This window comes from Hypanus sabinus, chromosome 5 (genome assembly GCF_030144855.1).
Source record: "Hypanus sabinus isolate sHypSab1 chromosome 5, sHypSab1.hap1, whole genome shotgun sequence".
Lineage (NCBI taxonomy): Eukaryota > Metazoa > Chordata > Chondrichthyes > Myliobatiformes > Dasyatidae > Hypanus > Hypanus sabinus.
In genome coordinates, this window is record NC_082710.1 from 62,685,954 (window position 1) to 62,700,492 (window position 14,539).

Below are 14,539 nucleotides of genomic sequence, written 5' to 3' on the forward strand. Positions count from 1 at the left end.
TTCAACTGCTTCAAATACATGTGCACCCTTTGATTAATAAGGAAACTGACACTGTATACAGTACTCCAGAAACTTAATTTTCATTTTTTCCCTAAAGGTAAATAATAACATTGTTGGTTTCCTAGCTGAAACTTAGGGACATGATACTGGAGTAGTTTGCTAGTACTATTACAGTGTCACCAATGACTGAATGGGGTTCAATCTCTGCCGCTGACTGAGGTTTGTATGCTCTCCTTGTGACCGTGTGGGTTTCCTCTGAGTGTTCCTCCCACATTCCGAAGGTGTACAGGTTAGGGTTAGTAAGTTGTGGGCATGTTATGTTGTCACCGGAAGTGTTGCAATATTTGTGGGCTGTCCAGCACAATCCTCACTGATTTGATCAGGTGGAAAATGATGGATTTCACTATGTTTTGATGTATGTGTGACAAATAAAGCTAATTTTTAATCTTTATTGTTTTATCTTTAATCACTTGAAGTGTTAACCTGTGAATATCTACCAAGCACTCAGATGCCTTTATCTTTTAAACCTCTATATTGCCTCACCATTTAGGTGATAATTTTTAGCCTTCCACCTAAAATAAGTAATTTCACATTTTCCAAAGTTATGCCCCATTTGCCAGATTTGTGTCAGTTCAGCTATATCCCTTAGTAACTGCTTTATGTCCTGTTTACAGCTTATTTTTCCTACCATCTTTGAATCATCAGCAGATTTAGCAACTTGTACTGTACGTTTTGCTTCTTATCTAGATCATTTGGATAAATTGTAAAAAAAAAAGTTGAGGATACAGCATCAATGCCAACTTGAAAAAGATCCATTTCCTGTAATGTATCACTCTCAATGTGTTACTCCTATACTATAAACTTTAGTTTTCTACAATAGCCGATGATTCAGAATCTTTATCGAATACCTTCTGGAAATCTTATTTCATGAACTAGTTCCCTTTCATTATTCAGTGCTTTCCTACACTTTCCCAATGCAGATGTTGAGTTAACTGGTTTGTAATTCCATGTATTCTGCCTTTTTGATCAAAGGAATTAGTCTTGCTATTTTCCACTTAAATGGAACCTATGCCATATCCATGGAATTTTATTTTGATATCCTTTTTTTAGGATGTGGGATATAATTCTGGAAGCATTCATAACTTTTCTAATAGATAAAAGCGGGAACTCTGCTAATTTCCAGAAACACTTTCAAATCCTGGCTTTTGTCTAGATTAATTAGGTGAAGTAGTGTGCTGACTGGGGCTGGTCAAAAAACTGGCTTTTTCTGTGTTGTTTTGAATTACGCAGTGTTTGATCATGTTTCTAAGTTTTTTAAAGCTTAGTTCAAAGTACTTTGATGTACCTTGGTGGAAATGACTCAATAATGTTAGAGTTAATATAGATTTTCAAATTTGATGCATAATTTTTCCCTCTAACACTAGTCTTCTGTGCATGGAATCAAGGTTATATTTGATATTTACTCTTAACTGTTTGTAGGAGACGACAAAAACATCATGTCCCAATGCTACAGTCCTGGAATGCTGAACAGCCACATTTACAGGAGGAGGTGAGAAACCTAATAGAAAACTAATGCATTTCATTTCAGATAGGCCGGAAGTTTTTTGCACGTTTTCGCTGAGCTGTAATTCAATGTCAGTCTCACTTAGGAAAGGTTTTCCTGTTGGATATGCTTTGACAAATACTCATTCCCATATTAGTGCACCAACTTTTGGATTCATCATATGATTTGAACTTTTTTTTTCCTCACTGGATAAGAATTAACATGCTGGCTTTAAATTGAATACATGAGTGAATCCATAAATCCGATGTAGTATTTGAAGGTCCAGTGCAAAAGCTAATAGAGTAAAACATGCTGTGAGGAAATTGGCTGTTAGTATGATATTGCTTAATATCAAGGCTATTTATACCTTGATTCACAACTAATTTAATGCAAACTTTAATTGTTAAGCAATGCTCGTGATTCTTCTGCTCCTGATTACTTAACTATGCCCATTTCTGCAAAATTGGTAAAGGTTTCTACTTTTTATTTGTTCTATCCTGACTGAAGGCCTATGGACAAGTGGAAGTGAGACTCCGCAAAGGAAAAAGGAAATGGTATCTAGAAATTAGGCAAGATGCAGAGTGTTGAGGAGAAGAAGAGATGTGGAACATGATTTTATATATAGGCCAAAATATCTGTTGATAAATAAATCTGTTTTGTAGCTTGACAACGCAGTAATGTCTAGATTATGAAGACACTATGTTTGGCAGATCTTGTAGTGCACCATGGAGGCTAGATGTTTAAATCAGAGCTCTCTGTATAATGAGTCTTCAGTCCCAGCATGAATTTAAGTATAAGAGATAATCAGGTTATTCGTAGCAAAAATATTTAAATCTGAGTTTAATTATGCCGTGTATACTTCTCAATCACAAGCATAGATAAAAATTGACAAATTACATCAGGGAGATCAAGTGATTTGAAAAAGCTTTAGGAAAGGAACTGTGAATTTTTCCCTTCCCACCTATCAACAACACAGATAGAGATCTTGTATTCATTCTAATGTGCAAAATAATTTTTGTAATTAACCCAATGATGTGAGAAAATGGCTGGATTAGAAGAACTGAAAGTAGTAGCAATTCAACATGGATGTCTTGAAATTAATCAGAAATAGCTTAGTAATTTATTTAGGTGTGCATTGCTTTGGGCATTTGCTTACAGTTATTTAAATGAGATTTTCAGATAATTGCATACAAATTATGCATGTTTCTTTCCTAGGTTACTACTTTACAGTATTTTTGCTCTGTTTATTTATGAGTGCATTGAGAAGTTTTAGAAATTTTGATTAATATTTGTATAATTTAGTTGATAGCTGCATTCTTTAAGTACATGCATTTCTAAAGTTAGTTACATATCAGAACTTTGATTGCCTGACTTATAAACAGCAATCTCTACACTCCAGAATGTAATCCTCTTCTTAACAGAAATTCTAAGTTCACATATTGTTCTATGTTTTTTCATTAAATTTTATTCACACTTTTTACTTTAGAAATATTGATCACAGACCAGTCAAATTTTGGAAATGATCATTAATTTGTCACAGTAGCTAATCAGGTTTACTCTGCTTTCCTTTGGTAAGGGAAACATGATAAAATAACATAATTAATAGCCATATGTTGCCTCCTGCACAATATACATAAAAATTATGCTGCTTCTTAATCTGCACATCCATATTCACCATCTTTCCTTGTCATTGGCTTCTATTGAATTGTGGTACAACGAAGCTATTAAGAACTCAGCCTATGGATAAGTAGAGTCAGAATCATGCCACATAGAATAGACTTAATCACATCCATGGTGAACATTTGCTCATCTACTCTAATTTTGCCCTCCTAGACTTTCTTTTAAATCCTGCCCAAACATATCTTTTCTTTACCAACTGCAGCTTTCTAATTTGGATAGCTTGTTAGTAGTACCTTTCCCAGCATTGATTAAGATTTTGGTATAGCATTTACTAGTAAAATAAAGTTTAGGTTAAATTGAAGTAATTCTTGCACACGCTACATTACAGCCTTTGACTGGCTGATTAAGCATTGAAAAGTATTTATTTTTCTGCAGTACTTGGACTGTCTTTGGGCACAAATTCAGAAGTTGAAAAAGGATCGTTGGCAGGAGAAACATATCTTGAGACCATATTTGGCTTTTGACAGCGTACTCTGTGAAGCCTTGCAGCACAACCTGCCACCTTTTACTCCACCTCCTCACACAAAAGACTCTGTATACCCTGTTCCACAAGTCATTTTCAGAATGTTCGACTACACAGATGCCCCTGAGGTATGTAGCAGCTTATTTTTGCACAGTTGTTGGTCGCTAGTACATGAACTACAGTTAGAATCATTTGCTGAATAGTGGCAGATTCTTAATATGACTGTACTTCTGTGCAATGCCTGAAATGCTTTTCAGCATTAAAATTGTGATACAGATGCAAGTTGTTGGTTATGTAAATACTGGGGTAAACACAGAATATTAATGATTTCAAAATTTAATGCATGATCAACTGCTAAAAATTAAGTTGAATAAATGAATATTTATGCCCAGATTTTACAGTCGTAACTCAGATATTCACAGTAACTAGATTACAAAAGTACTTCAGTCTGGAAAGCCTGAAGTTGCTGTTAGTGATACAGACATTCTCAATGGGTTGTGCTGTTGCAGCCTTCACGTTTGAGAAAATTTAACCAATATACGCAATAATCCCCCTGAAAAATACTCTGAACTCTTATGTTGTGTGAGATTTAAGAGTTTATAATGGCATATTAAGCAACAATTATTTCTTAACCAGTTACTGGGCCCTAAGCAATTATGTAAATATCTTGTCGTTCCCTTAAATAAATATTTCAAAATATGGATTTTAAAATAAAAAAGTATTTCAGTTGTTACTTTAATCACATGTTACATATTTCTTACATTAGAACAGTGACTACACTTCAAACGTACATCATTGGCTGTAAAACGATTTGGGACGTTATGAAAGAGACATGAAAGATGCTATATAAATGCAAGTCTTTCTTTCTTTTACGTGTATGTTCCAATTTTTTTTATTTAGCAATTTGTATGATGCTTAAAAAGTTAATTAAAAACTGTGCTTTATGCTATCCGTGAGAAATCTTTAATGTGATTGGCTGTGTAGCCAGCTTAATAACATCACAATTGCAGGATATCAGAGGTTCATTTGAATTAATGCTTAACAACAAAAGGCAGCTAAATTTTCAGGGCAGCTTTTTCTGAAGTTCAGCATTGATTCACTGCTGACTGCAAATTCTTGGCCTTTGTTCGTGTATGTGCATCACTTATTAAATTTGTTTAATGTAGGATGGTGATAATTGTTCAGATATTTTAATGGTTAAATCATTTGTTAATTTTTGAAACCTAATAGGCTGACATCTTTAGAATCAAACATGGATCACTTGCATAATAGACATTTTGAACGAAAGTAATAAAGCACGTTGCCATAACTCCTGGGATATTGTGGAGATGGAAATGAGCTCTCCCCATTGAGTTCTGTCAGATGTGCTACTAAATTACTGGATTGTACATATTAAAGATCACAACAACTTTTGACACTTTGTTGCCAGTGGAATGGGCCATTACATATCTTCTTCAGATGTTGTAAATGCTGAGCAATCCACAAAATGCTAAAGGAATACAGCAGGCCAGGCAGCATTTAGGGAGGTATCATCAGTCAATGTCTTTGGACGATACCTTTCATCGTATCTGGAAAGGGAGTGGCAGAAGCCAGAATAAGGTGTAGGGTGAGGAAGGGTACAAGCTGGCAGGTGATAGGTGAGACCAGGTGAGGGGGAAGGGGGGAATGTGGCAAGAAACTGGGAAGTGATAAGTGAAAGAGCTAAAGGACTGAAGAAGAAGGAATCTATTAGAAGAGGACTGGACCATGGAATGAAAGGAAAGAGGAGGAGTAGAAGGATTTGATAAGCAGGAAGAAGAGCAGAAGAGCTGAGAGGTTAACCAAAATAGGAATGGAAAAAGAATGGTTGGGGGGGGGGGGGGTTGTAGTAATTACCGAGTTCAGAATAATCAATGTTCGTGCCGTCAAGTTGGGGGATATCCATATGGAATATAGGGTATTGCTTCTCCAACCTGATTGTGATTGTCTCTCGCACTCACCTACCTGCCTCTTGATAGTTCACAATGTATTTTAGGAATATTACTTTATCTCCATAAAACATCTTCTTTGAAAGAAAGGTTTTCCTGTTATAAACAGAGCCAGTGTCATAGATAATGCCTGGGCACAATGAAGGGAAATTTAGTTGGAGCAAAGAATGTCGTGGGTACTGACTTGATTGTTGTTTCACAATTTAAAGACCTATTTGGATATTTTCTATTTATCATTAGGGGAACAAATTTGTTTTCAACATTTTTGTGTTTGTTAGTTCTGTGATGTAGTGCAAACAACAGTTCTGTCTTCATTCTATGTCAAGTCTGCTTATCCTGAAGATAGTCTTTGGTTCAGGAGTGAAATCAGAAAGTCTTTGCTAATTATTTGCTAACTTTCAGTGACCCAAAAGCCTCACTGACATTTGCCTTCTAGCTTTCTATGAAGAATGGCTAAGAGGCTGATGTATGGGAGAGGAATGAAAATTTCTTAGCAATACTCTGAACCAGAAATTCAGTCTAAATATAAATGGTGTATCAGCAAGAGTGTTTTTAAGTGCTTTATTGTTTTTTTTAAATACACTGTTATAACAACAACTTGCATTTATATCATGTTTTTAATGTAGTAAATGTCACATAGGTACTTCACAGAATTGTACTTTGGAAAACTAGATAGAACCAAACACATAAGAAGGTTAACTAAAGGTTTGGTCATAGAGAGGTATGCTTGAAGTAGAGAAATCTGGGGGGAGAGAGAGAGAATTCTAGAGGTTCATCTATAAAAAGAATCATACAGCATGATAAAAATTACAGCAATTTTGTGGGAGTTGTGCAGGAGTTCAGAACAGAAAGTTCTTGGAGGGTTAGAGAATTACAGGAGGAGGCTTGATAGGGCTGAGGCATACAAGGGACAATAAGTATTAAACTTTAAACTGGGACAATGGTGAAGTGGGAGCTGATGTTGATTAGTGAGCATGTGAGATAATGTGCACAATGTAGGCAGTGGTAATATGACAACTGATGTGTAACTGTTGGTCAGGATATTTTATCACAGCAGGCAGTTTACTTGTTATTATTTTAACATTGCCTAAGACTAGATACATATTCTCAATTTATCTATTGTTACTTAAACTGAATAGTAACATGTTCCTTTGGGTGTGCAACCACCATAAATTGTCTATCTGCTAATGATGCACTCTTCTTGGCCTTCACCCCACTCAAACATTCTTTTATCTCTTTATCCCTTTTCTTAGTTTTTTTAAACTAGTTTTGGATACATGAAGTATTATGGTTTGCTAATCAGCTCAGTTATTTGGATTGTTTCCATCATTGAAACAGATTTGTTTTGAAACCTTTATTGATAGTTAATCTTTGGCAATCTAGGAGATGCTCAGATCTTGAACTGCAGTTTTGTTAGACTTCAGTTTTCTGAGTTAATTGTTCCGAGCATGATATTTTGTTTGATGTTCAGTTGCATTTAATTTATATGGTTACCTGTATACTGTCAAAAATGGCTAAATTGAGAATACCAGCTTTAAAAAAAAATCACATTTTTATTGTAATCTCTTGCTTTTAGGGTCCAGTCATGCCTGGCAGCCACTCTGTTGAGAGATTTGTAATTGAAGAGAATCTCCGTTGTATTATCAAATCTCATTGGAGAGAAAGAAAAACATGGTAAAATTTGAACATCTTTCTATATTCCTGTAGTAACTTTTTTTATTGTTGAGGAGAATGTCTGATAATGGTAAAACTCCATTAATCTGACACTCGGGATTTGTGTAGCGCTGGGACTGGCAGTTTTTCTAGACCATTAGACGTCATTCTAATTGAGACTCCAGCACAACTTTAATTTACTTTAGATGTTACACTCTAGTATATTTTTCAACAAATTTGGTGAGTTTTGAGGGAGCGTGGTGGGGAAGTGACCACGGTCTGTTGCTGAACCACTTGGATTTCTAAATGTCTTAATTGATTATTGGAGTTTTGCTGTGTTTTAATGCTGTATTAAATATTAATATGCAATATTAAAAAACTAAAGAAAAATGGAAAGAAAAGTTAAAACATATTGGTGCGCTCAGCAATATGCAGAACGCCAATTAATGGGGTAGTTATTGATGGTGGTGCTAAAGTTATTTTAAGTCAGTTTTTCAGTATCTAGTAATTGATTTTGCCAGTAAAAATATGGATTAGATTTAATGAGACAGATTTGAACATTGCACAAGAAGATAATCTATTTTCTGGGTGACTTGGGAATTTTTATTTCAGTAGTTTAATTTATTGTGCCTGATGTTTTTTCACTGACAGTGCTGCACAGCTGCTTAGTTATCCAGGGAAAAACAAAATTCCTCTGAATTACCATATAGTAGAGGTATGTACCTTTTATAATGGAACTTGGTGACTTGATTTTTATTTACCAGAAATTTTGCTTATCTAATGAAGAAACTGAAGAAAAGCTAGATCAAATTATAAAATTCTCCGGACACTGGTATTTTGTATAGTTTATAAAATCTTGGATTGTATAAAAATTTGCTTTATTAAAGTGAGAGTATAAGTTTAACTTATATTGAAAATAAGAGAGCAGAAGTGAATGCTTGTTTAGACTGAAAGAAGGCAATCAGTGGGAATGGCTTTCAAAGCACCTCATTTTCTGATGTGGTTTGAAGTCCAGATCAATTATACAGAGCATTATTTTGTTATTAGCATAAACTAAGAAATACAGTTTCATAATGAACAAAATTGTAGTAAACCTGTGGACGTGGACTGATGATATAGGCAGATGTTATAGCATTCAAAATTTAATGCAGACCAGTGTGAGATGATGTGTTTTGATAAAAAGGGCAAGGTGAAGCAATATAAATTATACAATTTTAAATTGACTTTTGGGAGTAGTCACGCTGACAGGACAAATCAGGAAGCTCTTTCTTTCAAAAAAAATTGTATGATCGTTTGGCTTAATGGCAAAGAAGCTGAGCTTATTAGTAATTGGGAGTATTATTAAACTCTAACCTCCAAACAGTCCCCATAATCTTATTACTAGTAATAGTATTAAGATTATGGGGAGGATGCAGAAGAGATTTATTGGAAAGATTTGAGGATAAGAGTTCAATTATGCAGAGGAGTTAGGAGTAAAAATGGTTTAAGAGGCAAGTTAATGTTCAAATTTATAGAAGGTCATGATGGGGATCTAATACACAGCAAAAATTTGGTGTCCTTTACGTACAAAGTAATTAGCAAGAGACCCAGAGATAATACCAAAATTTTATTTGCTTCATCTGTTACCTTACATGTTTATTAGCTTCACTATCAATGAAGTATGACTGGTATCTACTATTTGCAATCTAATGCAATTACTCACCCAGATTATTCCATTAGTTCCTTTCGAACCCTTGAATTTTCTCAGACGGTTCCTATGGATTGAGGATGGCTTGCTTAGATTTAATTCTGTGACTCTAGATGACTGAGATTCTTCCCACAATAGGGCAGGAAGTGCCTGATGGAATGTGCAGATGAGTAGTTTGAACAGAGGGGAATTCCTCATGACTTCTTCCAGAAAGTCAAGGGTAGCACATGCATTGAAATTTCACTCAAGTTATCCTGCAAGTCACACACCATTCAATAAATAGAGAGGTATATTACCATTCCCTCTTTTTATCACTTGGTCTAAATCCTGAGACACTACACAGTAATACCATGGGTACAACATCACCAAATAATTAGAGGCTTACAAAAGTGGCTTATAAACACCATCTCGAAAACATGTATGCTACATGAATGAGAAGTCATAATCTGCTGAAATGCTATATGTCCTATAGCCTTTAATAAAAAGGAAAAAGGAATGATAAAAAAGAGATGCTTAGAGGTAAACAACAATAAAAGTAGATAATTTCAGAGTATATAGTTCAAGTTCAATGTGCATGTGAGCAAATCAAAAAAAGGGAACTTGACATTTTGACATTTTGTTTCACATATCTGCACTTGTTTTAGCTAAAGTTTGGAGGTTTTAGGATGCTCATTAAAGTATGGTCGTTATTGTACTATAAACATGTTAATGTACTAGTATTTCTGTTTGCCTCCAGTAACCTATAAGAAGTGCTTTGTAATAATGCCAATTGTTTCATAGGTTGTCTTTGGAGAACTTTTCCGGTTGCCCCAACCCCCTCATATTGAAGTCATGTATACAACATTATTGATTGAACTCTGCAAACTGCAGCCTGGCTCTTTGCCACAAGTTGTATCCTTTTAGAAATATTCCATTAAGGTAATCTCCGTGGTAAAAAGTCAGGAGATAGCGTAAAAGAAACTCTGAATGTTATGTGGTGTAATAATTTTCATAATCATACATAACTTTCTTCGTCCAAATGTCGATTGTGTATTCCTCTCTATAGATGCTGCCTGACCCTCTGAGCCTTACAGCATTTTGTGTGTGTTTCTTTGTTTTTGCACTTATTCTCACTTTACTTGCAACAAAAGCCCTTAGTTACTACATACCTCCGTGTTGGGAAGTCATTGTAAGAGAAAATTTGATGTTGACATTTGAGTTCTCTAGATAATTGATTTGAGAAGAATAGTTCATACTTATATTTTATATATTTGTCTTTACTGTATACGTGCAACACATGAATATGTCGACTCTATTAAGAAGCGCACCTTAAATAATTTGAAGTTAAATCTTGGCTGTCTTATCCAACAACTATAGTGTAAGTTGTTTGAGATTCTGTTTTTCATAATTTCTAGTATTACGCCTTTTGGATTCATACACTTCAAATTAGGGGCTATGAAGCAAACTCAAGATATTTTTAAAGTATTGTAAGTTGCATTTTGGTGGACTTGATATGCTATTGAGGTTTTGTTTTGCTCTTCAGAAATTGGTAACTGTTAACATCCTCCCTTTTATTTTCAAAGCAACATTTCATGGCATATTTTACTTAACTAATCAATCAGCTTGCACAAGCCACTGAGATGTTATACATGCGGATTGATGCAATGAATACAATTTGCGTAGACAGGTGACTTTGCATTGTTTTAAAAGTAGCTTTGTATGGTATAAATATTCTTGCTTTAAATTTTAGAATTTTAATATAAATGTGATCTAGGACAAGATCGAAGAGTAGTTAGTGAGAATGTCATAGTACAGAATTAACACAATTAATATTTTCTCCCATTTGGCATAATTGCTTTACAGAGATAAGATTACTTTCTCCATCTGTCCCCCCACCCCTCGGCCTCCCCCTGCTCCTCTGCCTTCCCTGCCTCCCTCCACCCCTCCCTCAAGGAATTATTTAGATGTGCAATGGTAAATGCCAACTGTGTGATCTGTTGTAGTACCACACTTAACTTGGAGTTTCTTAATTACAACTGCATCTTCTGTGTTGGGTTGACTGTTCTCATACTAGTCTTAGTGGGTTAGTGGGTCTTGGGTATGCTTGGGTTAAAGAGAAAGAAATTATGTATGATTCTTTAGTAGTTCAGTAGAATTAAAGTTCTATGTGAAGTTTCAGATAGCCTGTCGCTGAATAACTATTGGGCTTTCACAATAAAAATACCCATTTCTGCCAATGTGGATGGACCCATAACTGGATTGCTGAATTAATTCTTAGCAGACCAGAGAAATTTAAAATCAACCTTGCAATATTAAGAGTCTGGATTCAATGACTGCCTTCTCCCTAACAAAGTGGTTGTGTTTGTGACATTTCAAAGCTTGAATAGTCTGTGCAGAGAGTGATCAGAAATCAGTATTATTCTATGCAAGTTTAAGTCATTTCAACTCAGAGTGAAATTCTCTAGGTAGAAAATGTTTCTTCCACCCTCCAACTTCCTGTTTCTGCTTAATCCCCCACCTCACTGACTTGATGTTGTTAAATTGATTCCTTCAAATTTTATATTTCTTGCATTTTCAGATTTATCAACTGGTTTTCTCATCATTTAAGTAATTTTCAATTCAGATGGAGTTGGGATGACTGGTAGGTATTGCTTATTTTGAATTACAAATATGAATTTGGAGTCTGTTTAAATTAGCCCTCAAGTAGAACTATAATTTGAATCCTTTGCATATTTTAACTTGCTGTAAAAGGGCAACATAAGTGAGCTAGTCAAAGCAATTGGTGCGGGAGGGTAGGTAGAGGCAGGTATGACTGTATTGCTCTGACATCTCAGGCCTTTTCATATTGGTTAGAAGAATAGGAGCTAGAGATCTGTAGTAAACCATTGCTGAACAGTTCTTCTGCACCACCAAGTGGCAGATCAGCAAATGACAGAATCTGCAATTTTGATTATCTGCTTGGAAATTTTCCTGCAGTTTAGGCATACTTCAAGTGAGCTTCATTTGAAATCATCAATGCTCCCTTCTCTAGTGAGAAGAAGGGAAACTTTATATCCAAAATTGGTGGTTCAGTTCCTTTGCAGACCAGTGACAATGGTATTGATTAAAGGTGGCAGGGGTTAGAGGACAGAATTTTATTTATTTCAGCATTTGAATATTGCAGCCATGAATACAGTCACAAGGTAAACATTAATGGCTTAAAGACAAAGCTCGCTACTAAAACCTGGTCAGCTGTACCAGTGGCTGTAACTCTTTGGTAATGTTGCTTTGTATTTGATGTGCATCAGCACTATTTGTGAATTTTCATTGACTTGGTTAATAACAACACTTTATACATAAAAAGCATGCAATATGATATTATTTTACATAAAGGAAATACAAATAAGATTGCACAACCTGAATGTGGGTTACAATGTATAGATGGACAAATCTTTATAAAATGTTGTAACAGTGCCATACCCCAGTTTTGGAAAAGCAAACATCAGCCTTGTGAGAAAAGCCTGTAATTTTTTTTTGTCTTAGTGAGTAGTATATCAAAAGAGAAACTTAAATCTTGTCTAGTGTCTGGATTAAAACAGGTACTGTATAGAATGTGAGTTCCTGCAATTTTGGGTGTTGTGCTCTGAGGCTCTGGGATATGGGTTCACGTATCTCTTGGAAATTTATCATGCCAGTATAGAATCTGGGTTTCTGTTTCTGAATAATGTATTGATTCAGTCAAGGACACAAATTCATTTGTCTCTGGATCTTGTGCTATAGTGTGTATTCCTATATATCTGTGTTAGATTATACAGCAGTTGATGAAAGTTCCTATGTCCCATGCAAATGTGCTGTTACATTGCAGGACATGTGTTCTGGGGTTGGTGGTATATCAAAGTTCCATCATCTTTGGGTGCTGTATGCGATGGCAATGTGTAGCAGTTTCAACGTGTCTCTGTGTATAGCTCTATGATATTTATTATTTATGTATGTGACCATGAATTAGCTACTAGAATTGTGTGCTGAGACTGCATTCTGGCATTGAAATTTAGTGTTTTTTTTAAATCAGTGGCGTCCTTATCTGTGGGCATGCTGAGCAACTTTGAAGAATGGTTTTTCAGGCCATGTTGACACTGTTCAGTCAGAAATTTTATTCGCAGACATTGAAATTAACTATTTGTTGAAGGAATTAAGATTTCTGAATAAGCAAGTGGGGTAGATCAAAGCTTGGAGGAACAGGAAGGAGCTTTCTACAATAATGGATCATACATTGGACATCACATGCACACTTCTGAGTCTGAAGTTGTTTGCAATATTGATACTGGCGTTGATAAACTGTGTTGGTATTGTGGCAATACACACAGCCTTTGGGCACACATGCCAGTGACTGTAATGTACAGTGTGATTATGATTTTTACTGAGGTTCATTTTATTAGAGTTTAAGGGACTGCATGTTTTCTCATAAGCATTCCAATAGATAGGCAGGCCATGCAATAAGTGCATATTTCTGTACTTTATCTTTTGTTGCATAAATAATGAGTTTTTTTCTCTACTGCAAACACACATTCACATATCCCCTCCCTGCCAATGTGCTCCTTTACTAACATGTCAATGTGAAACTCTTCCACCAATTGTCCCCATGTTATCCCTTCTTCCCAATCTCCCCAACCCCACCAAAATGCTTACACACCCTCTTCTCTCAATATGCACACAGGTCTGACTGCCTGGCTCTGGATCCTGACAAAGCCAAACCAAAGTTTTTGCGTGAAGTGTTGGAGAAATGTATGAGGTAAGTAAACTTTGGTTTATGATCCCTGCTGCTATTTTTGTATGGTGGATGTTTTTGTCAAAAATGGCAATGCCCAATTTACCATAAAAGGAATTGGATTGTCCAAATGTTTGTTTTGTGCCTTGCATCACAAAGTTTGAAAATAAAAATGTTAATTCTCATCTGAGAAAATGGAAGTTGTACTTTTCAAGGAGACTTTAAAGATATTCTTGAATCTTTCTCTATCCTCTTGAAATGACCAACTGGGAATTTGGGTCTTGGCGTGTAAACACCATGGTGTATTAACTGGAGATGGATGAATGTAAATAGAACCCCAATGCTAGAGGGTACGGTTCAGCTGAAAATGCAGACTTCACTTTCATGCTAGTGGATTAGGAAGAGTTTGTTGCTGGAGCAGCTTTGTCAGTGCCTCTTGGTGCTTTAAGGTGTGGGTAGTCCATATCTCAGAGGCAAACAGGAAGGTCTGGAGCACTACAGGGTTTAGGTTATTGATTTTCAAATATTCTCTTACTATTTTGCCAGAAGGCTGTACTAGATTAGTGAATGTGTTGATGAATTCTTTCAATAATATCCACCTTCACTCTGAGTGAACTCCTGAGAGAGGAAGTGGCCTATGTTTTGTAGGATCTCATCGTAGATTTTTCTTGCCAAGGGCTGATTTGTACATTTGGGCATATTGGTAGGGGAGCTTTGATTTGTAGATGTTCAGTGCTAGACCAATTTGCTTGTCATTTAATTAATGGAGAATCACTTGGAGGTGAACTTCCAAACATGTTGTCTATGTACTTCAGATACTGAC

The 14,539-nt window shown here is 35.6% G+C and overlaps 1 protein-coding gene across 2 annotated transcripts in view; it reads left to right on the forward strand.

Annotated features, from left to right (window-relative positions):
- LOC132394187 (nuclear cap-binding protein subunit 1) overlaps window positions 1–14,539 on the forward strand; it is a 57,987-nt gene that overhangs the window by 9,964 nt on the left and 33,484 nt on the right. Inside the window, exons 7-14 of one of the 2 annotated variants that reach the window (XM_059970024.1) lie at window positions 1,480–1,549; window positions 3,599–3,814; window positions 7,230–7,327; window positions 7,958–8,021; window positions 9,774–9,884; window positions 10,595–10,659; window positions 11,551–11,613; window positions 13,666–13,740. In XM_059970024.1, coding sequence (XP_059826007.1) covers window positions 1,480–1,549; window positions 3,599–3,814; window positions 7,230–7,327; window positions 7,958–8,021; window positions 9,774–9,884; window positions 10,595–10,659; window positions 11,551–11,613; window positions 13,666–13,740 — 762 coding nt within the window. Of the gene's footprint in view, window positions 1–1,479; window positions 1,550–3,598; window positions 3,815–4,452; window positions 4,562–7,229; window positions 7,328–7,957; window positions 8,022–9,773; window positions 9,885–10,594; window positions 10,660–11,550; window positions 11,614–13,665; window positions 13,741–14,539 lie in introns of those variants that run through there. The other variant, XM_059970025.1, reaches the window with a different exon arrangement.